This window comes from Salvelinus fontinalis, chromosome 4 (assembly GCF_029448725.1).
Source record: "Salvelinus fontinalis isolate EN_2023a chromosome 4, ASM2944872v1, whole genome shotgun sequence".
Taxonomy (NCBI): Eukaryota; Metazoa; Chordata; class Actinopteri; order Salmoniformes; family Salmonidae; genus Salvelinus; species Salvelinus fontinalis.
This window is the reverse complement of record NC_074668.1, coordinates 38,256,721-38,273,680: the sequence shown is the minus strand read 5'-3', so window position 1 is coordinate 38,273,680 and position 16,960 is coordinate 38,256,721. Positions and strand designations below refer to the sequence as shown.

Below are 16,960 nucleotides of genomic sequence, written 5' to 3'. Positions count from 1 at the left end.
CCAGGCGGATCTTACCTTCTGAACGTAGATCTCTATGTACTTCTGCAGAGTGTTGCGGTAGAGATAGAGCACCAGGTCATGGACAAAGTCAAAGCGGTCACACACTATGATCAACGGCAGCTGGTCTGTCAATTTAGCCTCCTGATGGGGGAGAGAGAGGCAACACAGAACATCAATAGTTACATTTCATTACATTTGCAAAAGGAAGCTGATATCCCATGAAACAACTGTGAAAGGTGAGAATTCAGTCTGGTTCGTGTCACTTCCGATCTTACATGTAACTGAAAGCTAGTGAACCTGGTTTGTAGTCTTCCAGGCTAAACATTTGTTTTTAAACATTTTAATTATTTAGCAGGCACTCTTATCCAGAGCGACTTACAAATAAACATTCACCTAACCAACACTCCTGGGGTAGCCCCCGTACCTTGAGGAAGTTCTTGACCCTGTCCGGGTCGTAACAGTTGCTCTCTCTACAGATGCGCTCCACTTCCTTGATCTGCCCTGTCTTACAGGCCGCCTGGATGTATTTAAAATGGACGTCAGGGTCCTGACTGAAGTTCACTATGGAGCCCAGGAAGTAGAACAGACCTGGGAGAGGAAGAACACCGTTTCACAATTGAATAGGTTTCCTAGTTTCCCTGTGAAAACATATGGTAGCCTAGACTCTAGCGTCCTAGGCTCTAGCGTCCTAGGCTCTAGCGTCCTAGGCTCTAGCGTCCTAGGCTCTAGCGTCCTAGGCTCTAGCGTCCTAGGCTCTAGCGTCCTAGGCTCTAGCGTCCTAGGCTCTAGCGTCCTAGGCTCTAGCGTCCTAGGCTCTAGCGTCCTAGGCTCTAGCGTCCTAGGCTCTAGCGTCCTAGGCTCTAGCGTCCTAGGCTCTAGCGTCCTAGGCTCTAGCGTCCTAGGCTCTAGCGTCCTAGGCTCTAGCTGTTCTGCCTGCGGCTATGGAACCCTGACCTGTTAACCGGACGTGCTACCTGTCCCAGACCTGCTGTTTTAAACTCTCTAGAGACAACAGGAGGGGTAGAGATATTTTGAATGATCGGCTATGAAAAGCCAACTGACATTTACTCCTGAGGTGCTGACTTGCTGCACCCTCGACAACTACTGTGATTATTATTATTTGACCATGCTGGTCATTTATGAACATTTGGGCCATGTTCTGTTATAATCTCCACCCGGCACAGCCAGAAGAGGACTGGCCACCCCTCATAACCTGGTTCCTCTCTAGGTTTCTTCTTAGGTTTTGGCCTTTCTAGGGAGTTTTTCCTAGCCACCGTGCTTCTACACCTGCATTGCTTGCTGTTTGGGGTTTTAGGCTGGGTTTCTGTACGGCACTTTGAGATATCAGCTGATGCAAGGGCTATATAAATACATTTGATTTGATCTAGCAATCCTAGGCTCTAGCATCCTAAGCTGTGCATGTGTGCCAGGTTCTGTGGCTCTAATAGCTGGACCACAAGCCGACACGTTTTTAAACATAAGAGAAGCAAAACCCAGACGTACCCTCGTAGCTCTTGAAGGACTCAAAGAGCTCCACCAGGGTGTTTGTTCCCAGCTGCTCGTGGTATTTAGATGCCACCTGGACACACAGCTGAAGGTTCTGTCGGATGTTGGCTGATAACATGGCCCGAAGACACTCTACTGAGTCCTCTACTGACAGGGCGCCAAAGAAGTTCACCAGCCACTACAAGGAGAGAGGAGAGGGTTAACACAAATCAAATTTTATTTGTCACATGTGCCAAATACAACAGGTGTAAACCTTACAGTGAAATGCTTACTTATAAGCCCTTAACTTCTTAAAGCATTGTTGGTTTAGAAAAAAATAGATAAGTAGAAAATAGAAAATAAAAGTAACAAATAATTAAATAGCAGCAGTAAAATAACAAGCGAGGCTATATACAGGGGGTATCAGTACAGAGTCAATGTGTGGGGGCACCGGTTTGTTGAGGTAATATGTACATGTAGGTAGAGTTAGTGACTATGCATAGATAATAAACAGAGTAGCAGCAGCGTAAAAGAGGGGTCTGGGTAGCCCTTTGATTAGCTGTTCAGGAGTCTTATGGCTTGGGGGTAGAAGCTGGTTATAACACGAGAGAGCGAGAGAGAGAGAGAGGAGAACAAGAGAGGTTACATTTGAACCCACCCCACATACACCTACGTACCTCAGGGTTGAGCAGGTGTGTGTGTACGACAGCCCGTTTGATGTCGAACAGGTCAGTGTAGTGCTCTAGAGCCCTCTGTTGCAGTCCAGCCTTCTCACACAGCTGGGCGATGTGGGCACGGTCATAGTGACTAAACATCTGGTTGCCAAGGATCGCGTCAGCGACCTGGATACACACAGAACCACCAATTACAACACATACTGCACCAACAGAAACACAACAAACATTATGAAAGGTGTGTGTGTTTGTACCTGGGGGGCGTGGATGAGGTTCATCTCCAGTAGGCGTGTCTGTAGGTGGCCCTCGGCTGGCTGATTGTTCTTCAGAGCATCCAATAGGAAGGAGGTACACTGCTGGATCAGACTTCCCTCCATGAACACATCCACTATCTACACCAATCACGAGAGAGAGAGGGGGGACATTAGCAGCCAATAATAGTAGAGAAAGAGGTAATCAAGAGTCACAAGGACATAATCCTGCTGAATAAGGAAGTGCATTACTGGATTAGATAGGATGAAGTTACCTCTAAACTGCTGATTCTAAGGGTATGTCCCAAATTCGCACCATATTCCCTATACAGTGCACTACTTTTGGCCAGGGCCCATAGGTCTATGCTTGTGGGCAACTTTTAGCCAGAGCCAGTTAAGACAAGAGGAGGGGAACGTTAATATGCCCTTAAAAAGGAAAAATAACAGACCGGGGAGGCCCCTCACTGGCCTGTGTGTCTGTGTTTCTGTGCTGTGTGTTACCTGGTTGATGTTGGCCAGGGGCTCCTCATCTGCCACCAGCATCTGAGAGAACTGTAGACCCTGGTCTGGGCTGACCCGCATCACATTCCTCAACAGAAACACCCAGTCTGGAGAGTAGCCCACCTAGGAGAGGAAAGAGGGGGAGAAAGAGAGAGAGAGAGAAAGAGAGAGAGGGAGAAGAGGGGGGAGAGAACAGAGGGGGGAGAGAAAAAAAAGAGGGAGGAAAGAGGGGGAGAGAAAGAGAAAAAAGGGGGAGAGTAAGGGGGGGAAAGAGTGGAGAGAGAGAAAGAGGGGAGGGAGAGAGAGAGCGAGAGAGGAGAGTCCACATAATGCTGTCATCTGACAAGACAAATGGGCAAGCTGACATTTTAAAACTAGGTACTTCAGATCAATCAAATGTACTACTAAAACAGTCCATCCATTCTCAGAGTGAAGTGTACCTTTTTGGCGTAGAGCACTATCTTCTGGAACTGTCCGGTCTCAGCAAAGCACTGGATCACCTTGCTGGGTACGTTGGCCCTGAGGTAGACACTGAGGGCTAGCGTAGGATCTACTGCCTTAACCAGGTCACCAAGCTCCTCACAACACTCCAGCTACACACACGCAACACATCAACTTTAGCTATACTGCAATTTCAGGGTAAATATACAAGCACAAAGGGAATCGATTGACAGACTATGGAGGGGGGGAACTGTTTTTATTTTTACCCCTTTTTTCTCCCCAATTTCGTGGTATCCAATTGCTAGTTACAGTCTTGTCTCATCGCTACAACTCTCGTACGGACTCGGGAGAGGCGAAGGTCGAGAGCCATGCGTCCTCCGAAACACAACCCAACCAAGCCGCACTGCTTCTTGACACAATGCCCTCTTAACCCGGAAGCCAGCCGCACCAATGTGTCGGAGGAAACACCGTACGCATTACGCCTGGCCCGCCACAGGAGTCGCTAGTGCGCGATGCGACAAGGACATCCCTGTCGGCCAGACTCTCCCCTAACCCGGACGACGCTGGGCAAATTGTACGCCGCCCCATGGGTCTCCCGGTCGCGGCCGGCTGCGACAGAGCCTGGACTTGAACCAGAATCTCTAGCGGCACAGCTAGCACTGTGATGCAGTGCCTCAGACCACTGATCCACTCGGGAGGTCCGTGGGGGACTTCTGTTTACATACACACAGCCTTAGTCTTGATGTGTGTGTGAGCATAGTAACAAGGCTGCCCAATCCACTGCTCCATCTCCAGTCAGTCCTACCTTGTCCTCTTTCAGCCACTTCTCCAGCAGCTGCTTGCGTCCTTGCTGTAGCACGGGCCTGCACAGCTCCAGAGACTCAAACTTGTTGAGCTGGCCCTGGTCCAGCAGGATGCCAAAGTACTGCAGCAGGGGAGAGGCCTGGCCCGGCTGGGCTGGCACGCTCTGGAACTTACGGATGGTCTCCGCTGTGCGCAGGATACCCTGGAGGAGAGAAAGAGGATTAGATGCAGTAATTAAATGTTATTGTTGCTAAGTGTATAGCAAGACTAAGGAGGATCCAGAAAGAGACTGTATTTTCCCCACCTAGTGTTACAAAATTCCAGTAACTTCCCCAAATTCTCAGGTTTTCCAGAAATTCTGTTTGGGGGTTTCCGTATTTACTGCTTATTCCCTCCTGAATCTAGGACTCTTCCAACCAGGATTTGGGGAAATATTGAGAAAGTTACTGTAATTTTGCAACCCTCCTTCAGCCCAAACCAACCCAACAGATCACCTCCCCTAGTCCTGGCGTCTGACCTACCTTGGGTGTGGATGCGGCCACCTTGGCAGCCTCGGAGTAGGAGCCCTGGGCGAACAGTGTGTTGAACTTCCTGGCAAACAGCTCCTCAGCCCCGGCCAGGTTAGAACGCACGGCCATCCTCAGGCCCAGGTCTGGGTTCTGCAGCACGTTGGTGGCATAGTTCACTATGTTCTCCTCCTCCACACACACTGACAACACCTGAGGGGGATGCAGAACATTTATGAATCAAATCAATCAAGAACATGACACAAAAACGAATTAAAAAATATATATAAATAAGTTTTATTTAGCTGGATAATGTGTATATGCGTACATGCTTTCCCTGGTATTCACCCATAACAAAATGACCATAGAGATCCTGTTGTATACATCCGTATTGTAATTCTAATGGGTCTGACATTCTTACCTGTCCCTTCTTGTTAACCCCGATGATGCCGGAGGTAAGTTCGTGGGGGGCGGTGACGAAGATGGTCTCGGCGCTGATGCGATTCATGTAGATACACACTCCTGACTCCAGGTCGTACAGGTGGATATAGCCATACTTAGTGATCAGGTAGATCACACCGTGCTTGGTGCCAATCTGAGGACAGAGAAACCGGGGATACAGAGATTATACCCTCTGTGTGGGCCTTATCATAGCATTGTACAACACCAATGTCTTATCAGCATTGTTGAATGGCAGTTAAGTGTTTTAATAGTTAAAGAATCCTGAACATATGTGTGTGCGGGTTACTGGTAAGTAAGTAAGTGTTGCCAAGTGAAGGGTAAACTCAGACAGAAAACAAACCGCTTCAGTTGTACTGGTTAAATATGCATTAAGAAAACCTCCCAGCAGATTCAGTCTGGCTCGACTGATATGCATTCATTCATTCAGTCATTGAGAGAGGCACCCTGAGTGGGTCCTTCCCTGGTGGGTCTTTAGGGGTCCTTACCTGCATGGCGACGGGGAAGTCTGTCTGAGCCTCAGGAGGGAAGAATACGTCAACCGCCTTCTTAGTAAACGGCTGGTTCCCTGTAGCCGGCTGACCCACCTCTATGATGTGCAGCTGGAACACAACATGACCACACAGGTCAACATAGTGACCGCATACTAACCACACATAATGACCGTATGCAATGACCGTATGCATTAAGTAATCATCATCATCATTCGACTGCAGAAGAGTCAGCCACAAGCTTGCTCCAGTTTCTCCAGTCACAAGTAATGCTTACAGAGGGTGTCCTGGTTTGTTATGGAGTCATTACTAGGTTCACCATGCCTGTATACCCCCCAGTGTCCGGTTCTCACCTTGCCCCCAGCCTGGCTGCGCACAGCGAAGCAGAACAGAGTGGAGGCTTTGGTGTTGCCCTCCACCTTAAACTCTCCGAAGGCTGCAGCGTGTCCCTCGATGGGCTGAGACACCTTCCTGTCCACAGAGTACAGCTGCATGGCCCCCACCACACGGTTTTGCTGCAGGATAGAAACGAGGGGATGTCATCACTATCTGAACATGCTAGAAAAGAACCGAAGTACGGTGCTTTTAGAATGCAAAGCTTACACCGTATGTCTGATGTGTGCACACGCTGCGAAGTATGGGTTTGTATGTGAGACAATAGAAGACTGATCATAAGGAGTGTGTGTGTGTGTACCTGTGCCGAGATCCCTATAAGGAGGAGCCACTTCTGCTGTTCGTCTGTTCTGTAGTTTATGATCTGGCATCCGGCCAGACTAGCGTGCCGATCAAACACTTTGATGGGCTGTGAGTCCCCCTCCATGCTCCAATGGTAGACGGCCGCTTCAGTCACCAAGGCGACGGTGTTGACAGAGATCCACTTCCAGAACATGACTTCCTCAGTCATGGTGTGAGCCTTCATCTTACTCTTCATCTCAATGTTGAAGATCTGCAGGCATTTAGCAGCTGAGAGCCGAGGGAGGGGAGAGAGACGAAACAGTGAGACAACACATTGTTTTGCCCTGAACCTGAATGAAGCTAATGCTAAACTGTAGCTAGTGAACTCACATCATTTGAGTTGCTAGCTGACTATCCAGGATCATGGGACTTCTTTCTAGGTATTGATGAGATTTGTACTTTGCACAAATCTGTAGCGTGTGTAAACTATCCCTTTAAGTTCCCAGCAAACTGGCCAAACTGGATTTCTATAAGTCAAAAGTGCTCAATTTCCCTGTCCAGTGAGAGCGTAGAGGCAGTGGGGATAAAGAGGAGAGAGGTAGATAGATAACACGCTCAATAGACCTAATAGATAGTATCTAGAAGACAGATCCTCGAGGACAACTTTGCAACTCTTCCCTGCCCAGGTTGTTGCTGTAAAGGAGAATGTGTTCTCAATCTCGTAGGTCGTGAAAAAAAGGTTTAAAAAATATATATATTTTAAAAAAGACATTTGTCACACATTCCAGGCCCAAGTATTCTTAACAGAGGCATAGCCATTTAGACTATTTCGAAGAAAAAGTGAAAAAGAGCTTCTAGAATCAGTGTCGCTGCCTACTACTGAACTGTTCTAGTTTCTGGCATGCGGAGAGTAATGAGTGTGGATGTCAATCTCCATACTTTACTAACGTCCCATATCACAACCAGTTTAAAATGGAACTAAGCCTAAGGGACAGCATTTGAAGATGAAACTAGACTAGTACTGACAGCATGTCCGGTAGTTTTAGGTTTGCACAGTGAAGTGAGCGAGGAACGGAACTGGTTTCACAGAGACCATAACATGTAGGTGAAAAGGTACAACATACCTGGTACACTGTAGAGAGTGATCTAGGGCTGGAGACCAAAACCTCTTACACACACTAGGGCTGGGCGATATGGTTGATGGGCTTTTCCCATTCTAATTGTTTCAGCCAAACTTCAGCCAAAAATAATGGATAAAACTGACAGTAAGGTAGTCCTATTTGTAGAATATTGCATAAGAATCAAAATCCTCTTTATAGCCTCTAACTCTGGTACTCGACCCATTGTTCCCATTTGCATAGTTATTTGTTCAATTCCAGCATTCTCTTCCAGCATTGTAATCAATTTCTTCATTTCCTGCACTCATTTGCTATCACTTACACACCATGTCACGTTGCCATTGACTTAGTATATCGCTATTCCCAACAACAAAACATCCTTGACAGAACAATCCTTCTCCTGACTGCATTTTCGGCTTCAATTGCAGTTCTTACTTTCGCCACTAGGTGTAGTCAGACGATTGTTGTTGACATGTTATGCTTGCAAGTTAGCTAGCAGTTCTCTTCTCAGCTGTTTGCATGTTTCTCACTGGCAATAGAAACAGATGATTGCCATATTTTTTTTTTGTCATTACTGAACTATTTAATGTAACAAATCAAATCCAAACCAGTCTGTGAATGAATACTGTTATATTGTGTTTTATGGTTTACCGCCCAGCCCTAACACACACACACCTTCCAGTGTGTATGATATCTGATGATGCATACCACACACAGTCTACCAGCATACAACAGGTCATGCTAACATGTGTATGGTTCTCATAAAAGTATGTGAAGGTGTGTGTGGAGGGAGGGGGGGGCTGTTTTGGGGAAACTCTGACTGAAACTGAAAAGTTCTAAATCTTGAGAGGTCACGTCAGGGGGTGTGGGGGGGTTACCATGTGGGACGGTTACAATGTGTGGATTCAAATGTACAGAATCAAATGCTCCTCTGTCCACAAAACAGTCTCATTGATCCGGTTACTTGTCAGAAGTAACCAGAATACATGAGTTCAGTGGGTTAAGAAGGTGGTGAAGCTTTTATGAGAAGGGACATGATGACCAAAGACACCACGGACAGACGGACGGACGGACGGACAGGCAGACAGACAGGAACTCACCGTCTGAGAGGTGACAAGACAGAAAGCAAGGGAAAGAAAGCCATGAGTCAGTCCGAGAAAAAGAGGAAGAGAGAGATGAAGAAGGAGAGATAGGCAGACTTTGCGGCGAGAGAGGGAGAGGGAGGAGAGGGAGAGAGAGAAACACTCACCCTCTGATAGATGACAGAAAGCAAGGGGAAGAAAGCAAAGAGTCAGTCAAGGAAAAAACGAGGGGGAGAGAGAGGTAGAGAGAGTTGTGCAAAGCCTGAAGAGAAAGCATCAGAAGTAAGGCAAACCGATACAGACATGAAGGCTAAAGCGCTTTGGGCTCTAAGGGCTAGAAGCAGTGGCGGAAAATCAACTTACATGACCAATTTAGTACACTTCAGGCAATATGTCTGAGTGCACTGACTCCTGGTATTTATAGCACGGAAGGAAATAGTGCATTATAACAGATAGACCCAACACTTCTTTTGACAACTATGTTAACGCTGGAGTTACATAAACAGCAGTCCTGTGTGAATACTACGCACGTTAAAGCCGACACGCATCTACTGTTCTTAGGGAACTTTTCAGGAACAAATGAAGAAATAGGCTGCTCATATTGCGGTGTACTGTAGTAATGCTGCAATTACCATAGCAGCAGCATTGGATTAACAAGAAACGACTTAGTGAGTGCATTGTAACAGAGCGACTTAGTGAGTGCATTGTAACAGAGCGACTTAGTGAGTGCATTGTAACAGAGCGACTTAGTGAGTGCATTGTAACAGAGCGACTTAGTGAGTGCATTGTAACAGAGCGACTTAGTGAGTGCATTGTAACAGAGCGACTTAGTGAGTGCATTGTAACAGAGCGACTTAGTGAGTGCATTGTAACAGAGCGACTTAGTGAGTGCATTGTAACAGAGCGACTTAGTGAGTGCATTGTAACAGAGCGACTTAGTGAGTGCATTGTAACAGAGCGACTTAGTGAGTGCATTGTAACAGAGCGACTTAGTGAGTGCATTGTAACAGAGCGACTTAGTGAGTGCATTGTAACAGAGCGACTTAGTGAGTGCATTGTAACAGAGCGACTTAGTGAGTGCATTGTAACAGAGCGACTTAGTGAGTGCATTGTAACAGAGCGACTTAGTGAGTGCATTGTAACAGAGCGACTTAGTGAGTGCATTGTAACAGAGCGACTTAGTGAGTGCATTGTAACAGAGCGACTTAGTGAGTGCATTGTAACAGAGCGACTTAGTGAGTGCATTGTAACAGAGCGACTTAGTGAGTGCATTGTAACAGAGCGACTTAGTGAGTGCATTGTAACAGAGCGTTTTGGTTGTTGTTATTACACTGGTCGAATAAGGAGCCCAACGAGGGTCGGTCAGGGAGCGGGATCATAATGTGACTCCCAAATGGCACCCTATTCCCTACAGAGTGCCCTATAGGCCCTGGTCATAAGTTGTGGGCTACATGGGCGAATTGGGTGCCACTTGGGAGGCAAGCATAAGGTCGTGGGGTCGTGGTGGTACCCTACCTTTGAGGGCGATGACCTTGCTGGCAGGGTTCATGATGGCACTGTCAGCAGAGATGGGACGTCTGCTGGGGTTATTGGGGTCGGCCATGTCTATGATCACCACCTGGTTCTGCTCGCCCACCTTCTCCCGGATGCAGATGAACTTGTCAGACTCCATGGTCAGGTAGCTGAAACCAATGTTAGCCGGGTTCACCCCCAGGTTCTGCAGCTGAAACACACCGCAACACACACAGCTGTTTCAATGGATTGGGTATATTTTGACCTCTTTTGGGATAGTTGAAATGTGTGCCATTATTGCGCACATCAAATCAAATGTTAGTTATTGGTCACATACACATGGTCAGCAGATGTTAATGCGAGTGTAGCGAAATGCTTGTGCACCCGTGCGTCAATCTAATTAACATAATACAAGCATCTCTATCTAAATCCGTCAGTTTAAGCTAGATATCTCTGCTGTGTTTCACGCCCTTCCGCATCTGCGGTGGAAGGTGGCCGAGCTACAGCCGTGTCTCAGACCATGAGACATGCCAAAAATCGGTCTTCTCACAAACGTCTGTAGCATCCGAACGGTTTGGCCTACACGATGGTGTTCTCCGTTATGCTCTACGACCCCCACAAGCCCTACAGGACCCGCCTGAAGTCGGTAACGCTGAAGTGCCAACTTCTGTCTGTAGCATCCAAACAGTTTGGGCTACAAACGGACTCTAATGTGGAAAGGGCAGTCTTCTCAGTCACTGGACTTAAATATAAGGGGTTAAATATGTGTCCCCAAAAATATATTTACTGAACTTTCTTATATCTCCTAGAATTAGGGCCGACACTTCAAAAACCTTATTCCTTATGATGTCATTTCTAACTTGTTCTTTTTTGCCATTCATCAATGCGTTACTATGGGCTATAGTAGTAAAGCACACATTCAATATTTTATCACATACTTTTAAAATATTTTTTGGGATACCTAAAGGGGTCCTAAAATTCTAAAACAAATAGCCTAGCTAAATGATCCTTGGTAGACTTTTAGAGGTTAATGATGGCCCGCAGTATAAACATGTGTTGGGCCAGTGGATCTTGTCAGGTCAGTAACTTTTCAGTGCATTTTTTGCATTCCAGTTCAACATTTACCTGCTCTGTCGCAGTTTACCATTGCAAACCATTGATGACTACACCCGTACATGTCATATCATTTGAGCAAAATTCTTGGCCGTTCATTCAAGCACCTACACACTTCCCGCAAGTCACTTCTCCAGCAGTAGCCGTCATGCGTTGATGCCTTCACACAGCACATGCAAGCTGTCCCGAGCAAAAAAAGAAGCACCCAGCAATCTACTCGCTGATCTTATTTATTTTAGGGAAAGGGATTTACAAAAGTTAACCTTCAATAGTAAATAATAGCAATGTGCCGGACACTGTTGATAGTCTGCAAAAAGAAAGCTAAAAACAAAATACACCTATCATTCCTCTTGGCTAGCCTACTGTAGCCATGTCCATACCTCTTTTGCAACATTTATTAAAGGGGCAGCGTCCATTTTCAAATCTCAAAATGACATACTTTAAGAACAAAAATGAATGCAATTAATACAATTCTAAAGAATTGAGTAATGACTTACATTGCTAAATTATACTGCACAGCTTTTTAATACGTGTAATAACTACATTTTATTATTATGTTATATTAATAGCTGAATATAGAGAAAAAGCATTCCACCCTTTAAGAAATACACCATGTCAGGGCCAGTAGAAATGCTGCTGGTATTTCCTGTGCTTTGATTGACGAACAGCAAGCTTGACTAGTTCATAAAAGGTGTTGAACTGACTGAATATAGTCGATCTCATATATCCTGGCCATTCATAAAATCATATAACGTAGTTATATGTCCATGGTATCGATCCGGACAAGAGGTTTAGGGTGCCTATCAATCTTTGTTTTTGAAACCAGTGGACAGCCAGTGAAAAGTGTGCTCTTGCAACAGCTGCACAGTGCGGATCCCAGCCTGTGGAATAAAAGTGGGGCTTTTATTTCTCAATCTAAATAAAAAATCCAAAGGCCTAATGGACACATGCTCAAAACTCACACACTTGATATACTTAAAACGGGGCAATCTGTAGTTGCTACATCCATTTTAGGACTTATATGATTCTTGAAGAATATAACTTATAAATGCCTCATGAGCTTAGTTCAATTGTCAAACTCCATGAGAACCCAAAATATAAGCTTGTTTTTCTTCAATGTTTGTAAAAATTGTCAATGTAAACAAACACTGTATAGCCTCATAACATGGTTAAAACAATAATGTTGATATCATGGATGGTTAGTCCATCCATAGCTCGATCTATTAACCTGAGAGTGGTTACATTTCTCCAGGCCCATTCCTTTAGCTATTTACCAAAACAGAGGTCCGTTTTGTTATTGTTTCATCTGTGGATTTGCCCTTTAAACAGCTGCATATTAGCAAGATATCAAAGTGTCACCAACAAAAAGTGAAACAATAGGCCTTTAGCAAATGCAGAACATGGCATTCATTTTTTCATTTTCATTTTTCAGTTGTGCTCAAAGCATGCCATTCCATGAGCACAGCATATATTTTTCAACTCGAATCAATGAGCACAATCAGTCCTCCATGACAACAAAATTACATTTACATTTAAGTCATTTAGCAGACGCTCTTATCCAGAGCGACTTACAAATTGGATCATAAACAACAGAGTAGGGCTGGCTAATAAATCCTTAGTTTTGGTGTTATGCTCAGGTAAACAATTTGGCTAATCTATACTTCCATATTTTCAAGTCCTATTCTTGAAGATCAAGGGGTATAACATTTATTAGAATGACTGGAATTCTGATAAATTATATATTTCCATTTAAAAACAAAGTTTAAATTGTGTTATTATATGTAGTAGAAAGCGATGGTTTAGTTAGAAGAAGCCTACATAACCAACCCATAAAGTTAAATTTAACATCTATATATGGCCAGCTATGTAAACTTTAACATTGATTTATCCTTCTTCTAATTGACTATTAAGGGAAAAGTAATCAAAAAGTAACTGAACGTAATCAGATTACATTAGTTTGGGTAATCCAAAAGTAACATTGTTACAAATTTGGACAGGTAATTAGTAACTGTAACGGATTACATTTAGAAAGTAATCTACCCAACCCTGTCAGTAGACTACCGAATTGCAACCTACTCAACCCTGTCAGTAGACTACCGAATTGCAACCTACCCAACCCTGTCAGTAGCCTACCGAATTGCATCAGTACGAGAGCTGTTCATTTGGCCCCCAAATATTCATACTGGAAGGCTTTTTGGCAATTATCTGCAGATAAATTATGAAAACAGTCTATGAAGATGGTGAACCCTCTTCCCTGCAGGAACAATAGTTAGACTAGTGATGAGATAGCCTCACTCTGATACAAAATATGATAAAAGAAAACAGATTTAATTGTTTTAAAAGCTAATGATACTTACAGTACATGGTATTTTCAAAGATATTGATATCGGTCTACTGATTTAATTCAAAGTGCTGACAATGAAGTAGTCAACTGCTGCATTCTGAGTAGCAAAGCCAATGCTTAACACCTGCTTCATTCTTCAATCATAGCTGTATGTGGATAGCTGAGAAGGAAGCTTGAAGCCTGTGGAAGTCAGCAGACTTTTTTTTAAATTTAAACTTTATTTAACTAGGTAGGCTAGTTGAGAACAAGTTCTCATTTACAACTGCGACCTGGCCAAGATAAAGCAAAGCAGTGTGACACAAACAACAACACAGAGTTACACATGGAATAAACAAACATAAAGTCAATAATACAATAGAAAAAGTATACATACAGTGTGTGCAAATGAGGTAGGATAAGGGAGGTAAGGCAATAAATAGGCCAGTGGCCAAATAATTACAATATAGCAATTAAAACACTGGAGTGATAGATGTGCAGAAGATGGGTGTGCAAGTAGAGATACTGGGAGAAAAAATAATAATAACAGTATGGGGATGAGGTAGTTGGATGGGCTATTTACAGATGGGCTATGTACAGGTGCAGTGATCATTGAGCTGCTCTGACAGCTGGTGCTTAAAGTTATTGAGGGAAATATGAGTCTCCAGCTTCAGTGATTTTTGCAGTTCGTTCCAGTCATTGGCAGCAGAGAACTGGAAGGAAAGGTGGCCAAAGGAGAAATTGGCTTTGGGTGTGACCAGTGAAATATACCTGCTGGAGCGCGTGCTACGGGTGGGTGCTGCTATGGTGACCAGTGAGCTGAGATAAGGCGGGGCTTTACCTAGCAAAGACTTATAGATGACCTGGAGCCAGTGGGTTTGGCGACGAATATGAAGCGAGGGCCAGCCAACGAGAGCATACAGGTCGCAGTGGTGGGTAGTATATGGGGCTTTGGTGACAAAACGGATGGCACTGTGATAGATGGCATCCAATTTGCTGAGTAGAGTGTTGGAGGCTATTTTGTAAAAGACATCGCCGAAGTCAAGGATCGGTAGGATAGTCAGTTTTATGAGGGTATGTTTGGCAGCATGAGTGAAGGATGCTTTGTTGTGAAATAGGAAGCCGATTCTAGGTTTAATTTTGGATTGGAGATGCTTAATGTGAGTCTGGAAGGAGAGTTTACAGTCTAACCAGACACCTAGGTATTTGTAAATGTCCACATATTCTAAGTCAGAACCGTCCTGAGTAGTGATGCTGGTCAGGCGGGCAGGTGTGGGCGGCGATCGGTTGAAGAGCATGCATTTAATTTTACTTGCATTTAAGAGCAGTTGGAGGCCACGGAAGGAGATTTGTATGGCATTGAAGCTTGTCTGGAGGTTAGTTAACACAATGTCCAAAGAAGGGCCAGAAGTATACAGAATGGTGTAGAGTTGGATCAGAGACTCACCAGCAGCAAGAGCGACATCATTGATGTATACAGAGAAAAGAGTCGGCCCGAGAATTGAACTCTGTGGCACCCTCAGAGACTGCCAGAGGTCCGGACAACAGGCCCTCCGATTTGGCACACTGAACTCTGTCTGAGAAGTAGTTGGTGAACCAGGCGAGGCAATCATTTGAGAAACCAAGGCTGTTGAGTCTGTCAATAAGAATGTGGTGATTGACAGAGTCGAAAACCTTGGCCAGGTCGATGAATACACCTGCACAGTATTGTCTCTTATCGATGGCGGTTATGATATCATTTAGGACCTTGAGCGTGGCTGAGGTGCACCCATGACCAGCTTGGAAACCAGATTGCATAGCGGAGAAGGTACGGTGTGATTCGAAATGGTCGGTGATCTGTTTATTAACTTGGCTTTCGAAGACCTTAGAAAGGCAGGGTAGGATAGATATAGGTCTGTAGCAGTTTGGTTCTAGAGTCTCTCCCCCTTTGAAAAGGGGGATGACCGCGGCAGCTTTCCAATCTTTGGGGATCTCAGACGACACGAAAGAGAGGTTGAACAGGCTAGTAATAGGGGTTGCAACAATTTCGGTGGATAATTTTAGAAAGAGAGGGTCCAGATTGTCTAGCCTGGTTGATTTATAGGGGTCCAGATTTTGCAAATCCTATCTGGATTTTGGTGAAGGAGAAATGGGGAGGCTTGGGCAAGTTGCTGTGGGGAGTGCAGGGCTGTTGACCGGGGTTGGGGTAGCCAGGTGGAAAGCATGGCCCCAGCCGTTGAAAAAATGCCTATGGAAATTCTCAATTATCGTGGATTTATCAGTGGTGACAGTGTTTCCTAGCCTCGGTGGAGTGGGAAGCTGGGAGGAGGTGCTCTTTTTGGAGTTTGTGCTACAGGATGCAAATTTCTGTTTGAAAAAGTTAGCCTTTGCTTTCCTAACTGCCTGTGTATATTGGTTCCTAACTTCCCTGAAAAGTTGCATATCTCGGGGGCTATTTGATGCTAATGCTGTACGCCACAGGATGTTTTTGTGCTGGTCAAGGGCAGTCACGTCTGGAGTGAATCAGGGGATAAAGGCCTAGTGAAGTCAAAATTATGTTTTTCCTATTTTATATCATATTGTACAATAACTGATGAAACTAACACTGTAAAAGTGTGAATGTTTGATCAGTGTTATTTCCTGATAGTTGCTGGATGAAAATATAATCTAGCATTAGAATGTACCACAGGTCACCAAAATAGAGATTTTTAGGCAAACAAAAATCCATAACACCCCCCCCCCCACAGGGGAGTCTGGCTGGCTACTACATGTGCTTGTGGAAAACACTGAAACACCCAAAGAAGCAGTGAGATTTGCTGGAGTCGTTCCTCCATGAAAATAATTATAGGAAAAAACAAAGGCACCAGTTGCTGACATTTGCCTAAAGGTGGGGAAAACAGTTGGTACCAAAATCACTCCCTCTATTAAAAGAACTCCCGTTCTTGTCCAATTTTCTGAGGAGGATATTCTTAAATGTCATTTCCAAGAAGGTTAGGCGGTGGTGGCACCCATCACAGTCAGCCCATGGAAACAGTGTGGGCATACAGTAGCATACGGCAGGCAGACAGACAACAACAGGATATTAGGCTGACTCTGAAAAGCTATATTTTCAATGACAGCTGCTATTCATTTAGCTTTTACTGAGGCATTATACCATAACATGCAACAGTAGTTTCTGCTGCTTATTTAATTCAAATAACCCAACACTACGAAATACAAAACTGTACATAGTTTGTTTCATGAATCTCAGATGCCGAACACTAATACGGTACCTATGTAATTATTGTGTAATTACCATGTTACGTTATTTCTAAGTAAATACCATGTAAACAGCAGCCTGTTTACATGGTTGATTCAGCACAGACCTCTGCTAGTGGGTTCACAGGGGCTTCCCGGAGTAGGCTGAGAATGTGCCCTGATCTCTAGTGTGCCTCCCAAATGGCACCCTATTCATTAGTGTGTGTAGGGCCCAGGGCCCTGGTCAAAAGTAGTGCACTATATAGGGAATATGGTGCCAACTGGGACACAGCCCTGATCTAGAGTGTGATG

At 44.7% G+C, this 16,960-nt stretch overlaps 1 protein-coding gene across 2 annotated transcripts in view; it reads right to left on the bottom strand.

Moving 5' to 3' along the window:
* Positions 1-16,960, bottom strand: part of LOC129853727 (clathrin heavy chain 1-like) — a 38,595-nt gene that overhangs the window by 10,554 nt on the left and 11,081 nt on the right. For both annotated transcript variants that reach the window (XM_055920074.1, XM_055920075.1), the window contains exons 2-15: positions 10,003-10,210; positions 6,307-6,575; positions 5,966-6,127; positions 5,610-5,723; positions 5,084-5,257; positions 4,678-4,875; positions 4,158-4,358; positions 3,352-3,504; positions 2,912-3,034; positions 2,414-2,551; positions 2,163-2,327; positions 1,504-1,684; positions 425-588; positions 16-141 (exon numbers count right to left, since the gene is read on the bottom strand). In XM_055920074.1, coding sequence (XP_055776049.1) covers positions 16-141; positions 425-588; positions 1,504-1,684; positions 2,163-2,327; positions 2,414-2,551; positions 2,912-3,034; positions 3,352-3,504; positions 4,158-4,358; positions 4,678-4,875; positions 5,084-5,257; positions 5,610-5,723; positions 5,966-6,127; positions 6,307-6,575; positions 10,003-10,210 — 2,376 coding nt within the window. The remainder of the gene's footprint in view (positions 1-15; positions 142-424; positions 589-1,503; positions 1,685-2,162; positions 2,328-2,413; positions 2,552-2,911; positions 3,035-3,351; positions 3,505-4,157; positions 4,359-4,677; positions 4,876-5,083; positions 5,258-5,609; positions 5,724-5,965; positions 6,128-6,306; positions 6,576-10,002; positions 10,211-16,960) is intronic.